Below are 21,025 nucleotides of genomic sequence, written 5' to 3'. Positions count from 1 at the left end.
ATCGATCTCACACTGCCTGGTTTCCTACTAAGGCGGAGGCATGCCTTCAGTCAAGCCACCGAAACGCCTCCCCGTCTGAGCTATGGCTCTACAATCGTATAGTAAGTGCCGCTGAGTCCTTGACAGAATTTCACCACTGGAGTCCTCTCCCTGGCTTGTCACTGCTCCTTGACTTATGGGGAAGCTCCCTCTACCTCTAATCACTGTTCTGCTGGCAAAACCCACAAATCCATTTCATGAGCAAAGAATTTCACGCAATCCGAAGTGGATGAGAGTCTCCTGCTCCTCATGCTAGACATATTGGAGGTACAGGCATATCTTAATATTTCAGAGAAGCTTTATCGTTAAAGAGTCAAAAATAGCTTCTCTTCTTTATATTTTTAATGTGATAAGTTGTGGCAGAACTACGATACTAGGCAAAGATGTTTTGCATCTTTGAATATAATTTATAACAGTATCAGCTATTTTAAAACGTACATGACTGTGCATTTATCAAAACTCCTAGATATGTATGCCAAAAAGAGTGAATTTTACTGTGCATAAAATAAAAAATTAACTTAAAAAAAAAGTAAATTTAAAAATGTAGTGATGACCTATTATCAGATTAGCAAAATAATTTCTATTAACTGGTATTTAGAGTCTGTCAAGTAATCTGCTTCCTGGGAAAGTAAAGGCCTTTTCAGAGTTGAGGAATTACAGAATTATGGAGCTGGAAAGGCTCTAGGAGGCCTTGTTTTACTTATGAGGAAACTGAGTCTCAGAGAGGTTAATAGGAACGTTCTGAATCACCTAACTTGCCATATAACTAGGAACCTGGGTCTCCTCACTCTCTGGCCAGTGACCTTTTGCCCACAACGACGCCGGCTAAGGACACAGAACACATCCTCCTGCCTAAATCTGTTCAGAACAATACAGCAGCAAAAGCAAAACTCGAAAAAAAAAAAAATACTGAAAACTTCATTGCACTTTTCCTAGTGTTTGGCCAAATGATTTTACCTAATGATATAAGTTTCAAGTAAATACCCAGTTTGGTTATCAATGAAATCTTGCTTCAAAATGTGAAAATTTTCGCATTGCAAAAGCTCTTCTTACAGCCCCAATGCTCTCCTGGAGTGCGCTCCGTTCCTTCGGTTATGGTTTAGTTATTAAAGACAGCTGTGTCCATTGTTTACGAATACTGTGGATGCTGAAAACCTAATAACAAAACCAAAAATTCTCAAGAGTCCCCTCCCTCTCCTTTGCTTGAACTTAAAGCTGAAAAGAAACACGTTTCCCACCAATGTCAGGAAGAATCAATCCTGTCATCTACCCGTCACATTCATAAACTCGGACTGGCCCGAAAGAGAAGCCTAGAGTCGACATCACCCTACAACCACGACATGAAAGTATGTTAAAAGCCTGCTTTGTCAAATAAAAGGACGAAAAAATTCCAGATATGTATCAGTGTTGATGAAGTGGTGAGAGTAATTTTTCATACTCATGTCGAAATTAAAAGGAACTTTCCTACTATTGAATTTTAGTTCTTAAAATATGACCAGAGGATGCTCCTTTGTAATGAGTCACTGCTTTATTGATGTTTGACAACATTACGAATTTATAAGACCAAAAATGAAACGAGTACCGTTTCCCCTAACAAGAATGTCTTTTTATTCATTATGAATATGACAGTTTTTTTTTCTTTTACTTAACTCCAGCAATATTCGGAGGTTTAAAAAAGTCCTTGCATAGGACGTTTGGAACATAATATTGTCCGTCGTGATCACGTTGCCTGAGTTGTTACATGCACCGTAAAGGACAGGAGATACTGGAGCACAAAAGCGGTGTGTAGATTCACGTGATAGACACGTTTGACACCGGGCGTAACTCCAGGTTGTTTGTCCCTTGCTTGGTGCTCCTTACGCAGAAGGTCACCCAGATCCTGGAAGCCTGTCCCTATTCTGAACAGCAAAGCCCGCTCAATATTTCAGCTTGCTCTTCCGACCCACAGCTAAAGAACTTTGGAGGGTTCAGAGGGGATGGTTCACTGCGATGGCAGCATAGGCTCAGAGATGGGCATTAGAAGACGATGGATGTGGACAGGGAGAATCATCTCCTGTGCTTGTGGTTGGTTCCTCCCCCGCCCCAGTCTTTGGGCAGACCGTGGATGGCTAGCTGGGCTCCAAACGCACTCCTGCTTAGCCCGAACAAGTGGTACCATTTAAAATTCCGCTCAAAGAGGATGGTGGTAATTGAAGCCATTCAGGGGACCGCAAAAGCACTGCCACCTGGCACACTGAACATTTGAATGACATTGAAAAGGTGCCGAAATGTGTAATCAGTTCATTCAAAAGATATTTCCTGAATATTTACTGTGTACAGAACTCTGGGATGGTTATTCAAGGAAAAACCAAGACAGCAATGAAAAGGAATTATGATTCTTTACGGAAACAGGCAGGAGGGAAAGGCGAAGGCATGAAGGGTGGGGGGACGGCACCATTAAATTCCCGAGATAATAACGGAGAAAAAGACCGAAAATTCTGGGAATATTCTAAAGTACCATAACACTAATATTTCATTCTGTTTTGCTGACAAAACAGGATATTTCTTTTTACTTTTATTAATGCCTGTCTGCTTTCTCTTCCTCCCACATCACAGGAAGATACGTTCTTACATTTGTCATCTCACGAGACTGGTAGAGGGCAGAGCTCATCCCAACCCCCACCCCGTCCTCTTCACAGATACTCTGAAGTCCCTTCGACAGCTTTTTTTAAAAATACTTTGTATAGGATTGTCTTCCTCTACAGATTTGTCATACACCCTTCACGTCACTATGCTCACTGAAAGAAAAAAACTGAACATTTAGCTGATCGTCTTTAAGATCGAAACAAAGCCCCAAGTAGGAAGAGAGAAAGTTCTAGATTTATATGGCTTATTTTCAAGACCATAAATACTTAGGAAGTGAAAGACCAGACATTTAATCAATTCAATTTTCTTCTGTTTCCTATGTGCAGACATCCGCTCAGAGCTGTGAGGGACGTGATGCCTGTCCATAAGAAATTCAAACTCTAAAACGCAGACGGGATGGGAACGAGAGTCCTGGTGGAACGTGGAAAGCAGCGCGGACACCCCTCACTCTGACCCGGGGGAGAGAGAGAAGGGGGGGCAGGGGGTGGGGGTGGAGACGGGCGGAAGTGGGAGGCTGCAGAGCCATGGGTAAGGGAAAAGGCACTGCAGAAACTCAGAGAAACACGTCAGGTTAGTAGGGGAGCAGGCGCAGAGGTCACGCTCCCAAAATGAAGGAGTCAGGGATGGAAAGAGAGGAGCGTAAATAAAGAAAAGCTTTGGACTAATTAAACTTGGGAGCTGACAACGTTGACTCACTTTTCTCTCTGCTAATGTATTTGGAGCAAGATTTGAGAAGAAAAGTTTGGAAGGAGAGACGGGATTTCAGCAAACTCTGCCCTCATCCAACAGGCAATATATGTGCTGAGGTTAAAGAGCACACACGGCACTTTTTTCAGAGATTTTAAAAACACACCTTAACATCGCTAGCAGAAGATTGATACTCTTTGTGCATTCATCAACGTTGATGGAACTTTAGCCACTCAATAGAAAAATGAGAAATAAAAACACAATTTACAGAAGAAACACAATGGACTGATAAAACATATGAAAAATGATCAGTTTCAGAAGCCAAATGCCAGTGAAAACGAGATTCTCAAATGGAAAAATAGTTTTGGTGGAAGAAGATGTACACATACATATTGCTGATTAAAGTGGAAATTAGGACATCTCCGATACGAAGATGTCCTATTTTAGCAACACACACACACGCGCACACACACACACACACACACACACACACGGGTGCGCGCGCGTGCGCCTCCCTTAAAAAGTTTGTATCCTTGACTCACTAATGATAGTTCTGTGAGTTTAACATAAGTAAATAATTAGAGAAACAAGGAAAGATTAATATTGTTTGTTATACATTCATAATAGTGAAAACTGAAAACTATTAATTTTTAATATCAGCAAAATGATTCAGTAAATGATAGTATACTGATGGGATATTATATAGCTATCAAAAATTATTTTTCAATGACCTCTTCATGAAATGGAGTTACATTCACAATGTAATACTAAATGGAAATAACCGGGATGCGAAACTACTTATAGAATGTGATCCTGTCTAGTCATACAACCATAAATAAACATGAAGAAAAATGGTTGGAAAGAAAGATATCAAACCACATTAACTGTGGTTAACTTTTGAGTTTTATGAGTATTTCTATTTTTCAACCTATGTGGACTTTTTATAATTATCATATATCTTATAGTCAGCACATATTATCACATAACATCTCAAACTTGGCATGCAAAAAATAATAATAATAATAATAAAAGGTTGCAGGATGGTTTGATTTGTCCAGAGAGAAAAAGTGAAAAGCCCTTCACTGTTGAGAGTTCAGTGCCTAATACAGTACCTAACACACAGAAGTCATTCAATCCTTGTTAAATTCATAAATGACTGGCTGTTTGTAGAGAGAAGTCATGGATGGAAAGATGGAAGGAAGAATGAACAAATAGTTGGAAATTCTCCAGCATTTAGTAAAATCGGCATCTTTCTTGGGATTTTTAGGAGACAAAGAGGCTCATCATGTGACTGACCTTAAAGAGAATAAAGGAAGGAGAAAAAAAAAATACAAGGAATGATCTTTGCAAGGATACAATGGGATAGGATTTAATCAGTTGAGCTCATTTTTCTACCAATTGTCATGATCTATTCCCAAAGACTCAAATTTGTAAATGTATCTCCATATTAGATGAATGGGAGAAAGCAACTGCTCAAAAGCAGCTACGCAATTGCCCCCTTCATTCTATGGAGGATAAATTTACATTCACAGAACCATTAAAAAAAAAACTCGCGTCTGGGTGACCCGACTCCTGCACACGACCTCCGAGGAGGGCTATCCAAAACTGCTTCAACCTCTCCTGCGACTTTTACAAGGAATACATGGGCCCCATCAGATAAACGTGCATTTCTATCCATCTTTGGAAGCAGAGGCAGTGAGAATGGCTCCGTCCCAGCAACCATCACATTTTCTTTGTGTATTCATAATTTCTTGGCGAGGAGATCCACTATAAAACACAGCCGATGTGAGGGTAACAGATTTGTGTTCTTCGTCCACACTCTGCATCACGGTGACAGATACTTAGGCTGAACGCCCAAGGCTGAAATCTGGTATGAGTTTAAACTTGCTTAGACTTGTGAACTTCACAGAGAGGAAATGTAATTCACATTTTTATTGTGTTAATATTTCTTGCACCAAAATTAGGGTTCTTTGTGGATGCTCACATCACCATGATACCTCCCTCGAAATGTCTGATTGCTGTTCGCTCCACAGATTCAAAGGGCATTTCTCACTTTCAAAAGTCTATAAACAATCACACAAAATATCCCAAAATTATACTAGTTGGAGATGGGAGGGAGAGAGGATGGGAAAGAAATGACAGGTGGCTTTTTAAGAGGGCAGTTAGGGTTTCGACTACTATGAGTCCTTGATCTGAGGCACGCTATTAAGCGTCTTCATCCCAAAAATGGGGCTAATGGCTCCTAGGATGCAAGATAATTCTGAAAATCAATGTTTGAGCCCTATATGTATCTGGCACAGAGTATACACTAAGTAAAAGTAGCTACGATTATTAATAATGCCTCTTAATAAATCATCTGCTGATTTATTTTCAAACCGTGTTTTTCTATAAATGATCATGCCATACGAGAAGTTTCCTTTCCAACTGTTTTCCTTTATTGGGCGTATTTTTAAGATGGGTGATTCCCTGTGTAGAAAAATAACTCTATGGGATGCTTCAGCTATAAATTATATAAAGAAATAAGCAAAAGGAAGTGTAGAAACCACAAAAATAAAGACATATATGGGCATTAAAATTCTGGATTTGCCCTGAAAACACATGAGGCAGGAATGAAAGAGAATTTAAATATACAAGTCTTTTCCAGTCTACTTAACAACGACAATAGATATGTCCCCTATTGATTCCAGGAACTTGCAGATAGAACTCAACCAGTAACACAGACGACACGGCTCATGTCATCTTGAAAACACGCCTCAAAGCCCTCACCTCGGTGTTTCCACCTACAGTGCACCGTGACCCTCGCCTAATTCAAATCCAGTCCTTCCCTAGAAAAACCCACCGTACACCAGACCCCACCCTCAAACCTCATTCATACCCCACCTCTGGCCTTTGCCTTCTGAAACACTATCGTAAGTCTCTGTCAAGGGAACGATCTATGACCGCAGTAAGCAGTAGACTCAGCTTTGTCTCACCAACAGGTCATCAGGGTGGTGTTTTCAAGAAGCAAGAATCCAACACCGCCAAAACAACAACGGCACATTTACGGACTCGGTCTAAAGAGGACGGCATTGCAACGGACCTTCCAGGGGAAGCCTTCGTGGATGGATCACAAGGGCACAGATCCATCTAACAGAAAACACCCAGGGCACAGGCACTTTCGGAAGCAAGTCGGAGGCCCCTCTTAGTGGCCAAGTGCTATCCGGCCCTTAAGGAAAAGCCTTATTTATTATTTGTTCATTCATTCATCCATTCATTCATTCATTTGACTGTTCCAAACTGAGACCTTTTTGTCCTCAGGGTGACGGTACATCCGCAATGCAACATGGAACACTGCAGCAATAATACTAATATTTCAGACTAGTTTTGAAAACTTCTCTAAGGGTTTTTGGCCCACACTGCTTAGATGAACTGCCCACATTGATCTAATCCACTTAATAATTGCTCAATTCTCCAATTTATTGTCTAGATGTAGCCAAATTTCTCCCCATGGACAGGGAAGAGATAGTGACAGCCTCAAACGAAAAGGTGCCAAATTGCACATATTACAAGTAAGGCAGAGGCCATGTGAGAGGGTTCAGGCATGGAGGTCCCAAGTCGTCTCGTCAGAAGAGCGGTGGTGTGGCTGGGGAGATGTAACTTGGATCGCCGTGGCGTCATGTGACCACGGAAATGAGATGCCCCACTGCTTCCTCTTACAGAGAAGCAGTCTGAAGCCAGGCACACCGAAACAGGGAGAGGTCGGGCACGTCTCCCCTTACTTTAGGACGAGGTCAGTTCCGAAGGTGGAGAATGGTGCCCTAATCACTGGTGAGAGCTTCCTGACACTACTTCCTGCTGCCACGAGTAGTGGCAATCTTTGAGTCTCGCAGAACACTTTTCGAACAAGACCTCCCCAGGGAAGTCATCCACATTCCATACAAAGCAATTCATAACAAGCGCTATAGCAGCTGATCATAAATCCTTCTTCTTCTCTGAGCTCATCGACTGTGGTGTGCATCTCTCTATTCCCCGCTGAATTTAAACGCTAAATGTGCAGAGGGAGATTAGGTTGCAAAGGGGAGAGAGCAGCAGTGGGGAAAGGAAGGAAAATCAAAGTCGGCATTCATTTGTTCATAAATTCAGCAGTTACTCTGAATGTCCGTCACGTACCTGAGCACTGAAGTTACAAAGTCACCATCTTACCCAAATGAAGTCAAATAAAATTATCACAAACAAAAATATTACAAATCATCTCAAATATTTGGGAAGTCAAGGATGGGTTGCTCTAAAGGGTTTATTTAGCAACAGGACCTGATCTGGTCTGGGAGTCAGAACGAGCCTCCCCAAAGGAGGAAGGTTTGGGTTTCTGGGGGTGGGATGAGTGGGTTTTAACGAGATATGGAGGACAACAGAGGAAGAAAGGAAAGAAGAAAAAATGCAGCCTGGTAAAGCCATGGGGTACTAGACCAGGGCCCCAACTTTACTTGGCAAACGAATCCTCCGAAGATCTTGTTAAACTACAGATTTTGATTCAGTAGGTCTGAGGTAGGGCTCAGGCTTCTGCATTTCTAGCAAGTTCTCTGATGAGGCCAACGCCACTGGTCTAGCCCACACTTTGTATAGAGAGGATCTGAGCCCAGAGGCCAGAGCAGAGAGAAGGAGGGAGAGCTGACGACCAAGCTGACGGCCAAGATCCTTGGCCGGGGGCGAGGGAATGGTCAGACCTCGCCAGGCTATGCTGAACATGGGGCTAAGGGGACTGGAAGCCACGAAGAGCTCCATCTTCTTTGTTCTCTCAAAATAACCTTCTTAGAAGTTCATTTTCCCTGGGAGACAGCACTTTGCAATATCTACAGCGTAAGTGAGAGCAAAGGTGTTTATGGACTTCAAGGCTTCTAAGAGCCAATAAAGTAGAGCTCCTTCATCCGTTAACAACCCATGTTTATTAGCAAAAATCCTCTGAACTTAATACGCCTTTGTCAGCAAAAGTAATTGATCTTGGCCGGTTAATTTGGCTGCTTTTACAGGCTGAGGACTTGCCACTCTTTTAAGAGTGTCTGACAGCACTGTGGGCCTTCCTCCCTTCCATAAGCAATTTCCAAGAACGCCGAGCCCATAGGCTTCTTAAAATAGTTTGGTAGAAGAGAACGCAGACACCTCTCACTGGCACCTTGGTCTATAGTCTCACACAGCTAAAGACAACGAGTTTTATAGAAATGCCTGTGCCAACCACCACCATCCTAGACTCTGAGAATTTGATTGAACAAAAGCACACAGAACTGTTCGCTGCTCAGTTAGGCAGGTAATAAAAACTCAAGCTTAAACAAAAGAGAAGCAGATGTGTGCTTTAACCAGTGCTCAGTGTACTTTATAAACCATTCTTTCCTTCTGCCTTAGGGAAGAGTCCCCTTCTTTTCATTTTAGAAGGAATGTGGGATGTAGTCACACACCGAACACACGCTAACATGACCAGACCACTCTATGGAACAGCTAACGGAATTCAAGTTTGTGTCCCACAGGTTAGCATCAGGACCGTGGAGAAGTAGTTCTCTGGGCTCTCTTATCAGCATAAGGACTAAGCGGGGATGATGTAGTTTCACAAGTAATAGTAGAGCATGTCTGTACATGAGTCATGATGATATTCACACCTAAAAATGTTAGCCGCTCTGCTTCTGGAATGGGTCAGGGCGAAATTGTGAAACCCTCTCCAGATAGCTTCAAACGTTAGCATGTTCTCAGCTGTCTGGAATGCCATAGATACTGTCCCGACCTAAATCAAGGATGCAAAATCATGTGTAAAACATTCGTTTCATTACCTAAGGAATCCATCTCGATGAGATAAAGAATTTTTCTGGTTGTCTGCCTCTGTCGCCACATCACAAAAACGCAGACAGACGCAAATTTGGAGAGTGTCACTGAGGGGGTTGGACACAAAATACAAGCCACCTGGCAGAGAGCGGGGGACACCTCGGCAAGGTGGCTCGTCATCCGCCAGAGCCGATAGTGTCGCTAGGGGTGCTGAGCACGTGCGCGACCCCGCAGGGAGTGCTCCGGGGCCGAGAGCAACCTGAGGACGCGGGGCGTCTCACAACAGCGATTCCCCCTGGCGAGGAGGGGCTGGCCGGCTTTAAAGGGGAGAGCTGTCACAGCTGGAAGAGAAGACATGGCTGGTTTTTAGCGTCTTATATCACAAGACGGCAAGATGAGAGAAGGAGAAAAAGGTATTCCAGACCGGAGGCAGCGCGAGCAACGGACTGGAGGTCTGAGAAAGAGTAATGGGATGGCAATGAGCTGGTGGTCGGTGTTGCACAGGTGTGTGCATGAACGTGCGCGTGCGTGTGTGTGTACACGTATGCGTACTAATTCAGAGACATACACTTATGAATGTCTGTGCGTTTGCGTGCACATGCACGTGCACATACATACACTTACACGCTGTAGTCAACTCTGTTGCTGCCTCCACCCCACCTTCTCGCCCTTACCACTGAGCGCACATGCCAGACTTCCAACTGCCAGCACCTCTGTTTCTTCCTCGTGCTGCTAGAGGCCACTTTGCCACCTGAGTGGCAGGCTTGAGATGGTACCCAATCGACACCTCCCGGAGCAGAGAGGAGTTGGTGGAAATGTATCCCGGCTCTCTCTCCCTTCGGGTGGGAAATTCTGAGGCAAGAATCAAACACTGGCTTCCAGGCTTTACCCAGCAGGAGTGAGCTCTGGTCACGCACACAGTGACACTCGTCTGGTGACATTTGACTGGCTGCCTCCCCTCCTCGCCTCGTCTGCACATTTTCTGCCAGAGTCTCCTCCACCCCCCATAAGCTACAGACATGCAAATATTTGTCTCAGGGTCTGTTTCTGGGGGAATCCGAATTTAGATGCATAAGTGTATGTGTTTGTATTTATATTTATAGACATGTTTATATGGGTTCGTGTAAATGTGTGTGGATATAGTCACTCGCAGCTGTAGACATGCGCACACACAAATACATACGCACACAAACACCACGTGCTCGCTGAAAGGCGTAAATCTGTTTGCATCTCTCCATACACAGCACTGTAGTTTTCCTCTTCGCCAAAGCACAACGGATCACTACACGCAGGCTCCTTGTTTAACAGGGGAACCTGCAGCCGAGGCCCCTCCCTGCAACCTCCGCAGCGGCACTCGGTGTCACACAGGTCCTGTCCGAAGCCCTAGTCCCGCTTCGCCCCCTCCCTCGGCAAATCAGCCCCTGGCTCCTCCTTCTAGGCCCGCTGCCGGGCGGCTCTGTCGATTCTGGGCTTCACGGTGCCAGGGCCAGGCGGTACGTTTGAAATGTCCCCTCCTAAAACAGACATCTGCACGGTCACCACTAGGAAGGACAAAGGATTAGGGACATAAGAATGTCAAAAAGTCTACGTAGGGACCTAGAAACCGATACAAGATATAGGCCTGGAGAGAGCGTGCCAAGCAGGAAAGCTTGGGCAAGTGAAAACGCCTTTGGAGATTTGTTTCTTCAGCCACGGATGAGAGCAGAACTCCCACGCATTGTATCTAGAAATGCAGGGACTCTGAGTGCCTCGAGTGCCTTTGAGTGTGTGACCCCCGCACGCACGATCTCCAAACCCACACCTGGGTAATTCCGAAGGACTGGCATCTGTCATTCCCGATCTCTAAACTCAATATCAGGACATCGGAAAACGCGGCGTGACTTGCCATCGGGAAGCTGTACGCCCTTCCGTCCTCTTTGCCATCTCCCAAATCCCCTCCCCAGGAGGCTCGCAGGCCCAGCCTTGGCACACCTGCATGAGAAAGGCGACTCGCTCAGGTGTGGATTTTAAATTTCCCACTCAGAGATGCCTTATTTTCCCTCAACCCTCTCAAAAGAAGGAGATTCATATATATATATCAGGAAATTATATAGTTACCGATATGGAAGAAATGCAATTGAGAAATGAGCAGTACTTAATGGCAAATAGAAATTATGTACATAAGAAAATAACATGAAGCTCTTTAGCCATAATTTGCAAAAGAGGAAGAACATGGAAATTGAATCTGAATATGTAAACTTATATCTCCATCAGTAAATTACTCCATCTCCATTAGTAGCTACTTTTGTGTTTTTATATATTATGGTATAATGCATATTATGTACCTCATATTACATATTTTATATCTATATATGTCAATATATCATGTTTACTTTAATCTGGACTCTCCAGGTTGTATGAACATGTATGTAGGAAGGGGAAAGAGTTTAGGAACAGCATGTAGAGAAATGACAAATGCTATGATTTATGATGGTCCGCATATGATTTTACTCTTATAAAATTGGGGTGCTAGAGTTCCCTAGTTTTTTGGATTCTGAGATGCATACTGGATGTATTTATTACCAAAGATTAAAAGCTTTACAAATATATGGTTGTGCTAACTTCCTGCTGTAAAAAACGTGGAGTGGTCGTTAAGACTAGATTCGCCATCATCACCGTCACCACCATCGCCACCAACGATCTTACTCCAAAGTTAAAATACATAAACAAAAAAGACCCCCTTAAGATTGTAACCTGAGCCGAGTTTCTTTTTCTGTGCTTAAACACTTGAAAGATATCCTCAGTATGTAGATTACAAGTCAACAGTGCTTGGAATAGCAAGTCTTTGTCTCACTAATCCCTACTCTGCTCTGAATCCACAGTTTGGGGGCCACTTCCGGTGCCCATTCCTCCCAGGGTAACGGAGCACCCTCCAAGCAGCCTCTCCCACCCTGCAGGACACACCGAGGCCAGCCACACCGTCCCCCTCTGCTTCCCATTTCACGGCACTGAGGAACTCAACAGCTGCTTCGGCGAGAAGCTTCTCTGCCCGGAAGAGCAGACAACCCCTGTCTTCCTAAAGCAGAAGGCAAGTGGAGAAGAATCAGCCCTCTTGCCCCCTTTCGAGCAGCGGTTCTCAATCGGGAGTCAACTTGTCGTTGAGAGGGCACGTGACATTGTCTGCAGACATTTTTGGTCATCACAGGTCATCACAACCGAGGTGGTGAGTGCTACTGGAATTTAATGGGTGGCAGCCGGGGACACTGCTAAACATCCTGCAGTGCACGGGACACCCCCCGCCACAAAGAACACCCCAGCCCAGAACGTCCCCAGTTCCCAGGGGGAGGAGCCTGTCGTAGAGAGATGAACTCTCCCCCTGGTTCCCCATCCGGAGGCAGAGGAAGAGAGACCGTAAAGAGAGTCAGGGCCGCTCTCATGAGTCTCGCCTGCAAGGAACCAGAAGGAAAGCCTGCGGAATAGCCCAGGCAGAACTTACGACGCAGGAGCACTTGATGCACTTGTTCCCTTCCGGCCGGAAGTCCTCGCCTTCTCGGTACTGCACGCCCTCAAACACACAGCCTGGAAGGCAAAGCGGAGTTGACGATTAGGGCACTGGTCTTCGTTCAGCGTGACACTGTTCATCTATCCACCGCCCATCCATCTCCACCTCCACCTCCACCTAGCACTGTGGCCTCTTTAAGGATGACACTGCTCCATGGTTAGAAGAAAAGGAAAAAAAAGTACAGAAGACTGACATGGGCCCAGAAGCCCAAGATGCTGGAAGGCACAGAAGAAGTCGGAAGCCGGGCCAGCCCGGGGGGCAGCAGCGCACGAGGCTGAACCCTGCAGCGTCCGAGGAGCTCATGTGGCCATCTGGACCACAGCTGGGGGACCCGAAGCCCAGAGGGCTCGAGAAGGCCACCAAAGAAGGCCCAGTGAGAGATGTCGATGATGAGCTGGAGAACAAATGACACAAAAAGCTGCCACCCGGGGAACACCCGGGAACTGCCCCGCCTGTACCGGGCCCTCTGTACTCCCGGTCTCATGCCACCTGCACAGTCACCCTACAAGGTAAGGACTCCTGTCACCGTCCCCATCGATGAGGAAGACCCAGCTGGCAGGTGGCAGAGGCGGGATTCGAACTCAGCTCTGACCCTCTGGCCACACTGTGCAGAGGGTCAGGCACCAAAGCAAGAAGAGGCAGAGGCAGTCCAGGGGCTGCCATGCTGGTTTGAAGTCCCACCCTATGTGTCGTTAAAGGGGCTAAGGCTTCCACCACGTCTGGCTAGAAATAGCACCAAACGCCCAGGAGGTGTCTCCTATTCCAAAAGATGCTCGGGACACCGTTGTATTCTTAACAGATTTCACGCATGACCTGAAGTACAGGCTGGCCACTAATTGCATGTCACACAGACTGTCAGCTAATAGCAAAGCCTCTCTCCTCGAGCCTGTCCTCACGAGGTGCTTTGCCAGAACAGCTGAGGTCACTTTCCACACAGTAGACAATGCTGGAAGCAATACTACCAACGGCCAAAGTTCAGCACAGGGGGCTGTTGCAAATGACTGACTCACGCCCCTGGGAGCAAGCGTTCAGGGCCTGCCAACTGAAGTCATCGACAGAACCCACCAAGCTCACGAAGCAGCTGGTTCCTGACAAAGAGAAACCAAGATTACCCATAACCACCGCATCTGGCTGCCGGACCTGTTTGTTTTAGAGCTGTATACGGAGCCCTTTGTTCCACTGAACAGTCAAATGCTACCGAGTCCGAAGTTAAATAGCAGAGTGAAACTGGTTTTAAAGCCCCTTCGATGCCCATACCCGTGCAACCAACCACCTCCTTCCCATAGATGCGAGAAGACCTGCTCAGCTTGGGTCCCTCCCCGTGGTCCTATCTCAGTGTTGTTAACACAATGGCAGGTGCCCGGTCATCGCTTTGCAAAGGGCTCTGCCAACAAAGGGTCTTCGATTCTTTCACATATGCTTGCACCACTGGTTCTGTCACGCGGATTGCCGGACGGCAAACTACATCTGACAACTCAAACAAGGAATGTTAAACAAAAATCCTGTGCAAACGGTTCCTATCCCAACTCACCATCCGTGAGCAAAGAGTCAACTGAAAGGAAGGAGCCGACCACTGAGAACGCCTGAAATCTGTCTCGGGAAGAAGCTGACCACAGACTGTACCCGTTTGTCATTATGTGGAATAGCATTCCATGATCGATGACAGATGTCTGTCCTTCTGAATTACCAAGGAGAATGCCCCAAGCCTTCCCTAGACCGGCCCTATATAAACGTGGCTCAGGCCTCCCTCTAAGACAAAAGATAAAGCATTCTGATTTGCATCCCAAAGGTTGGCCTTTGAAATTAGGAAGAGAGGGCAAAGTTGATTCTTTGAGCCCATAACCAAGGGCACAGCGCCTGCCCAGGTGTCAGGGGCCTTGTGTAGCAGTGGCTAACTGTTAAAGATTTGCCTCCCAGGGCATGTGGAACCAAGCGGAACAGCTCTCATGGTGTAGGGAGTGGTGGGAAGTAGAACAATATGGCGGCCAAGAAAGAGAAGAAATCACCCCCCAGCCACACCTTTGGCCTTTCCTCCTTCACAGGTCTCAGGCAGGTACTTATTCTCACAGGTCTAATTCCTTCCTCGTGAACTACGGACAGTACTTCCTCCCTCACTGGATGGTCGTGAGCACTTAACACTGTAGTGTGTGCAATCACGGAGTTCGGCCTTTCCTTCCTGGGAACTCAACCAGAAAGCAAAGTGGAAGACGCAGTTGCTCAAATATGGTCACTTTAGCTGTTTGTACACCCACACTTTCAAAGGCAGCCTGAAAAAATGACTGTCCTGACTGAGGAGGAATGATATATACACAAAGTTGATTCTCTATCAATAAAGCAACAGTCTACTCAACACGACTAAATTCATATTTAAGAGCTATGATCATTTTTAAATCTATATATTATAAAAACTGTGCTCTGTTATCAATCTCAAGCTTGGCTACTCACAGAAATTATCTGAGAGGCTGAAGTCCCACTCTCAGAAATTCTGATGGAACTGGTCTGTGTACAGCCTAGGCATCAAGATTTATTTTTTAAAGCTTCCTGGTGGTTTTAGTGTACAGTCTAGAGGATTACTGATCTAACTTCAGATAGATAGATCTTTTAGGCATTTAAGAGTATGGCTACATGATATGAAGCATATTTAATGCATTCACAAAAATAAAGTACTCAAGCAAATCCTATTCAGTGTATATAAAATAAATGGGTTATGGAACAAATTATTTTACTTTCAACCAGTTTGGGGCCTTCATGTAAGTTCATGTAATAATACTTCATAGAAATCTCACTGTGAAAAGGAAGTTTGGCTCAATAAAGACTGTCCAGGGATCTCGGGAAGGTTGGGAATAGTGGAGAGTTGACCCACTTTGTCATTCAAAGATGAGAAAAGTCTAGCCCAGAGGAGGGACTCAGGTCTAAGCATGTTTCAGGATGTGGAGGGGAGTGGCAGGTGCCTGCGAGGGGGGAGGGGCTCATCTTTGCATGATGCCTCAGCCATGTGCCAGAGGTCCACAGAACAGAGGGCCCTTTGGAGATTAACCTCAAAAGCAAAGAGTAGTTGTGAGCATCACCTCCAAAGCACTCAGAGAAAAACCCAAAATGTGCAGAACATCTGTCTAAGAGTATGCACCAGGGGCTTAAAGGATCAGGAAAAAAATCTCTCACCTCAACATCTCCAGGCAAGAAAAGATGCAGGAGGCCTGAACATACCGTCTGGAAAAGTAAGAGGAGACACTCGAGCCACTGGGAAGGAAGGGCCCTTGACTGTCATCCGGGCAGTGGGCCCTCTTGAAAGACAGTGGGTTTCTTCACCACACTGGAAATTGAGACCAGCAGAACCCTAGGCTAAATTCACTTACAGACATAGCCCTCCATTTTCAGAAAACATCTGGTCACCTCATCACCAAGGCAAGCTCTGGCCAAGGGACTGCAACGTGAAGCAGTAAAAAGACGATTCTGGTAGCAAAGGAAAGCCACAGCCCTCCCTTCCAAAATAAGCGATACCTGTGGCCCTGTGGAGAGGAAAGCAGGCCCCCTGAGCCTGGAGCATTCTGCTGCCAAGACCTACAGCATGGTGCATTCATCCTGGGCTCGCCAGAGTCCCATCGGGTATTTCTATGCAAAGAGGTTTGTTCTCTAAACCCATTAGGCTCACAGATGTAAAGTGAGAAAAATCCCGGTCAGGAAAGGGGAAAATCATGCAGTCTTGAGAGATTTGAGAGGTTTCAACTGTACTGTGCTGCTCCCCTTCCTGAGAATGTTACCTGGACAGGTGGGGCAGCACGTTCCCAGGTGCCTGGAAGGGTTTTTACAATGAACGACACATCGCACCTCAGACTCCGTGATGACCCCTTCCTGAAAAACAGAACACCACAAGCAAAGTCAGCCCCGAATTCCCACTGAGGAGTTATTCACTTTTGGAAAATAACCAAGGTAACAGGAGAAAAGTCCGAACACAAAATGCGCAAAGCAAGGGGGTCAGTGTCAAGTCCAGAGGTACGTGGTGCAAATGAGTTCACGTCTCCCCAGCTCACCCCCGCGACACTTTTGAATACAGAATGCAAATCTTGTTATCCATTCTTTACCCTGCCTTTGGTCTTTCTCTTTGGCCCTTATTTACTTACTTACTTACTTACTTACTTACGTACTTAACTTTTAACAATACTATTTTATTTATACTCCTGTATGAAAAAAGTGGCTGTACTATCGTGTTTACATACATACCAATATTGAAAACAGAGTTTGATAAGGAATCACACCTAAATTTTATAAAGAACATGTGAACGTCAAAACACTGATTAGTTATAGAAAGGAGAGTGGAGGGAAAAACCATTAGTTATCATTTTCATTTTCATTAAAGAGCAGCACCCACCGAGAAGAATCAAATCAATTAGTAATGTTCATCTACACTACAAGATAATATACGTAGAAAAGTGAGTGGTTGTACTGATTTTATTACTTTTACTAAGCCATTTTATCTTCTTCACACTCGGTGATCCACATCACATTGGGAAAGAAAAAAAACAACTGCCGAAATACCATAAACACAAGGTCAAAAAAGGATCTGTGCTTTAGTTATATAACTGAAGAATTCCAAAAGCTATGGCTCGGGATCAATTTCCCTTTCGTATCTGCATCCCAGATGGAGGATTCAGGTTAGTTCCCAGCATGAATTTCCTGCCCATTATCTTCAGATTGTCCTTTTCCAGTAAAAAAACTAACAGCAGAAAATAAAGGTAAATTTTCAGCATCAGAAAACCTTTCATAGGAGGGTATAAGAAAGAAGTTAGAATTCAACTCAAATGGAAATAAACCAGATCATTAGACTAGCTGGTACCTGTCTGATACCTAGTTGAAACCAGTACATGCAGGCTCTACCAGAAAGGGTTTTTAATGACAGCCTCCTTATTCCTTGCATCCACCCTATGAGCTAGTACTACTCTCATTTCATGGCGGATGGAAGTGAGGTCCAGAGAGGCTAAGTAACATTCTATAAGTGGCAGAACCCATATTTTACTTACTACACTGCATTCTCTTCCCTGTTACTGAATCTAGGTCCTATGAAGACGAGAGTTTGGAGAGAGGGGTCGTAACTGTGTCATTCTGCAGAGAAGCATCTCAAACGAAGACTTCCTTGATGGGGGTCAATAAACAGCCATTTCCTGCATTTATAGATAAGGTCTCTTTCCCCCAAAGAAGGAAGAAAGTTAGCAGGCATGGGAAGATGTCGGCTGAGCCAAGGAGAAGATCTTTCTAACAAATTTGACAAAGGTTTGCCCTTATGGTTACAGAATGAAATGATATTTTCAAATTAGCTAGAGGGACTTAGGAAGAGTTTTTGAAAAAGAGGAAAATTAAAAGCAAAGTTCATATTAGGTAGGTAAGGTTTCTTTTCTGTGCTTTGTTCTGCAGTTCAGCACTTCCTGACGCCCAGGGCTGCTGGTCTGTAAGACCTCTTCTGTTAATAATTTGGTATTCCTGCATCGTGCTCTGAGCCATGCCAAGTGGCCCGTGACTCAGATGATAGGTGGCAGGAATTTCAGTGTCAACAATTGATGGTGATCCCTTACTGTATTATTCAGTCAACAAAACATTCCCTCCCAGGTGATCGTTTTCATTTAATTTAAACAAAGTCTTCATCCAGAGGCAGGAAAATTCCCCACTGGTCCAGACAACTTGAGGATCTTCGAGTCCTCTGTGGCATACACATGTTATGCTACACTCCAAAAGGCACGCGGTTGTCTCGTTCAGAAAACAGTGCAGGGGATCAAAGTGATGGTCGCTGGATGGGAGGGGATTGAGGAGGTGGATGGAAACGCGAAGGAATCAGGAAGTTAAAATTAGTATTTAGAAAAAAGGGTATGTAAAGTACAGCATAGGGAACGTAGTCAAGAGTATTGTAATTACTATGCATAGTGCCAGGTGGGTATTAGACTAACTAGGGGGATCGCTTTGTAAATTATATAAATGTCTAACTACCATGCCGTATACATGAAACTCATATCAAATAATATCGAATGTCAACCGCAACTGAAAATAAGTCAATTTTCTAAAAAGTTAAAATAATCAGTCAATCAAGACAGTGGACCTACGGCTTTCGGAGCTCCCCTATCAAAGAGTGGAAGTTTCATTGATCAAGAAGCAGGGCAGAGGTGGGGCAGTGCAGATTCTAGAATGGATGTGGGCTTTCGATGTTATTAAAACTCACTGTTCTGGTCTCTTCGTTCCATGAAGTTGACTAAGTCTATAACCTGGAGTGAAAATTCAACAAATATTTATCGATTCGATTACTCTATTATTTACATCTGTTCTATCTTATTTTCACAAATAATTTAGATTTACTGCATAAACAAGCTGAATATTTAACTGAATAAATAACGGAAGATCTTATGAGTGAACACGCCCACCGCAGGCATATAATAAACACGAAGACATGAAATTCAGATTTCGATAAACTAAATATCAGTATACTTGAGGTAAGATCAGAGAGAAATATACATTATTATACTGAATTTTCTTTCTCCTTTAAGTGCAAAAGCATATCCTTGGACAGCGAAATGGGGCTAAGGGTAAAATGATTTAACAGCATCTTCTGTACAGAGAAGAATTTTAAAATGATTTCAAAACTAGATAAGCATTTCAAGAGCATTTTTCCAGAAATAAAAATAGGAGTTTGAAATTTTGGATTCTTCATTTTTCATTTAGTTCAGCTCGTGTGTTTAAGGTTTAAAGAATTCGTGCCACGTGGAAGCGATGACCTTTCAGAGCCCGGCACCAGACACAGTGGGCTCCGAGGGAGCCGAACTGGTGGTTTTGAAATTTGTCAGGTTGAAATCATCAAGGTTCAAGTGTCCTAATTGCCTTGATTGAGGATAGTGTACAGATTGGCTCCAGTTCAAAATGTTTGCAAACCAAAGAAGGAAAACATATATCCTCTAACAATACCTCTTTCTGCTAACAGGAATTTGTGCTTTGCCGAAAGCTGACTCACAGGAAGACATGAATTCTCCCCAAGGACATATGCATCTTCGCGGAGTTTTTCCAGGCGCAATTTAACAAGGGTGAACGTTTCCACTGTGCGTTTGGAAGCAGGTCCTATACAATATCTGCCCTGCGCCTACCTCGCTACGGTGAACATCACGATAAACACATACAAAGTTACGGTGGTTTCGCATTTGTTTTCTTTTTTGCATTTTGTTTTGTTCTGTGTTGTCCGAAAGGAGCTTCTAAGAAAGACCTCACAGATTCCTTTTCGCTGGAGAGTGAAACAGTTGGACTTTACCTGGCACTGGCGTAGGACACAGGGTTCTGCAGCGCTCTGCCATTTGAAGGAGCTGTTGTAGTTATTTCCTTCGTAGGAGCAACCTGGACAGGAGACACAGAAGCAGAAAGACGGGCCGAGAATGAATGTGGGTTTCCTTTATCTTTGGAGAAAGGAGTCATATCTTCTAAGCCAGGACTAGGGATCAGAGGAAGCATTGCACTCCTTGGCTACCTTCCCCAAAACACAACTCAGCTTTTTAAATATCCACTCGGCTTTCACTTAGTTTAATTCTTTGTCTACTGAGAAGATTAACCTCGCAGACTATATTTTCAAATGAAAAACCATGGATTGATGAGCTATCTTGGCCAAAATGCATAATCTTGTGACTTTATTTATACCGAGTGAAGTATAAGGAGGACCAGGGCTAAAAACACTGTGATGAAAGGGGATTTTACAAAAGACTAAATGAACTCAAAATGCTGAAGGTCAAGAGGGAAGTTCAAAACATGGTAGGAAATAAAAGCAGGAAATTCAAATATCGGAAATAATTGCAAAATCTTACACCTGTCTAAGACTACGCCGGACAAACCCCTGGCTTCACCAGATGAACTCTTCCAAGCCTGGCCTCCCGACGCTAAGAGCTAAGATTTCACATTTCACTTGTAGGTTGTGAACTAGATTAAGGAAATCCGAAACCACCAACGTATGGATTATCGCATGCTAATTCACTAGCCAAAACAGAAGTCATAATCATCCATTGAAAAAACCAGAAGTCAAAGGCCAGAGACCCTGAAAAGAGGCAACAAGCCAGTCAGCTTAAGTCCCTGCAGAAAGAGCCAAAGATATAACGATGTGGAGATCACAGCCTAGATCCTGATTTAGCTGGTCCGAATAGCACCCTCCGCCCTGTGTGTCATGCTTCTGGGAAGACGCACCTGGCTATGTCTCTAGTCACTGCGCAGTTGTTATGAGGAGCCAACCAGGCAATGCAGAGCAGGAACACACACATGGGGATGATCCAGAGGTAAACAGGCCTGCCTGTCTGTACCAACGATTGACTTTGGGCAAGCTGATCAACCTCAATT

General features: G+C 44.4%; 1 protein-coding gene across 4 annotated transcripts in view; it reads right to left on the bottom strand.

Annotated features, from left to right (window-relative positions):
- Positions 1-21,025, bottom strand: part of BMPER (BMP binding endothelial regulator) — a 202,734-nt gene that overhangs the window by 138,462 nt on the left and 43,247 nt on the right. For all 4 annotated transcript variants that reach the window (XM_016160041.2, XM_016160059.2, XM_016160051.2 and 1 more), the window contains exons 4-6: positions 19,959-20,041; positions 16,441-16,531; positions 12,614-12,696 (exon numbers count right to left, since the gene is read on the bottom strand). In XM_016160041.2, the coding sequence (XP_016015527.1) occupies positions 12,614-12,696; positions 16,441-16,531; positions 19,959-20,041 (257 nt within the window). The remainder of the gene's footprint in view (positions 1-12,613; positions 12,697-16,440; positions 16,532-19,958; positions 20,042-21,025) is intronic.

The sequence above is a fragment of the Rousettus aegyptiacus genome, unplaced genomic scaffold (genome assembly GCF_014176215.1).
Source record: "Rousettus aegyptiacus isolate mRouAeg1 unplaced genomic scaffold, mRouAeg1.p scaffold_m13_p_13, whole genome shotgun sequence".
NCBI classification, from domain to species: domain Eukaryota; kingdom Metazoa; phylum Chordata; class Mammalia; order Chiroptera; family Pteropodidae; genus Rousettus; species Rousettus aegyptiacus.
The sequence above is the reverse complement of the archived record's forward strand: the minus strand, read 5'-3'. Positions and strand labels throughout refer to the sequence as shown.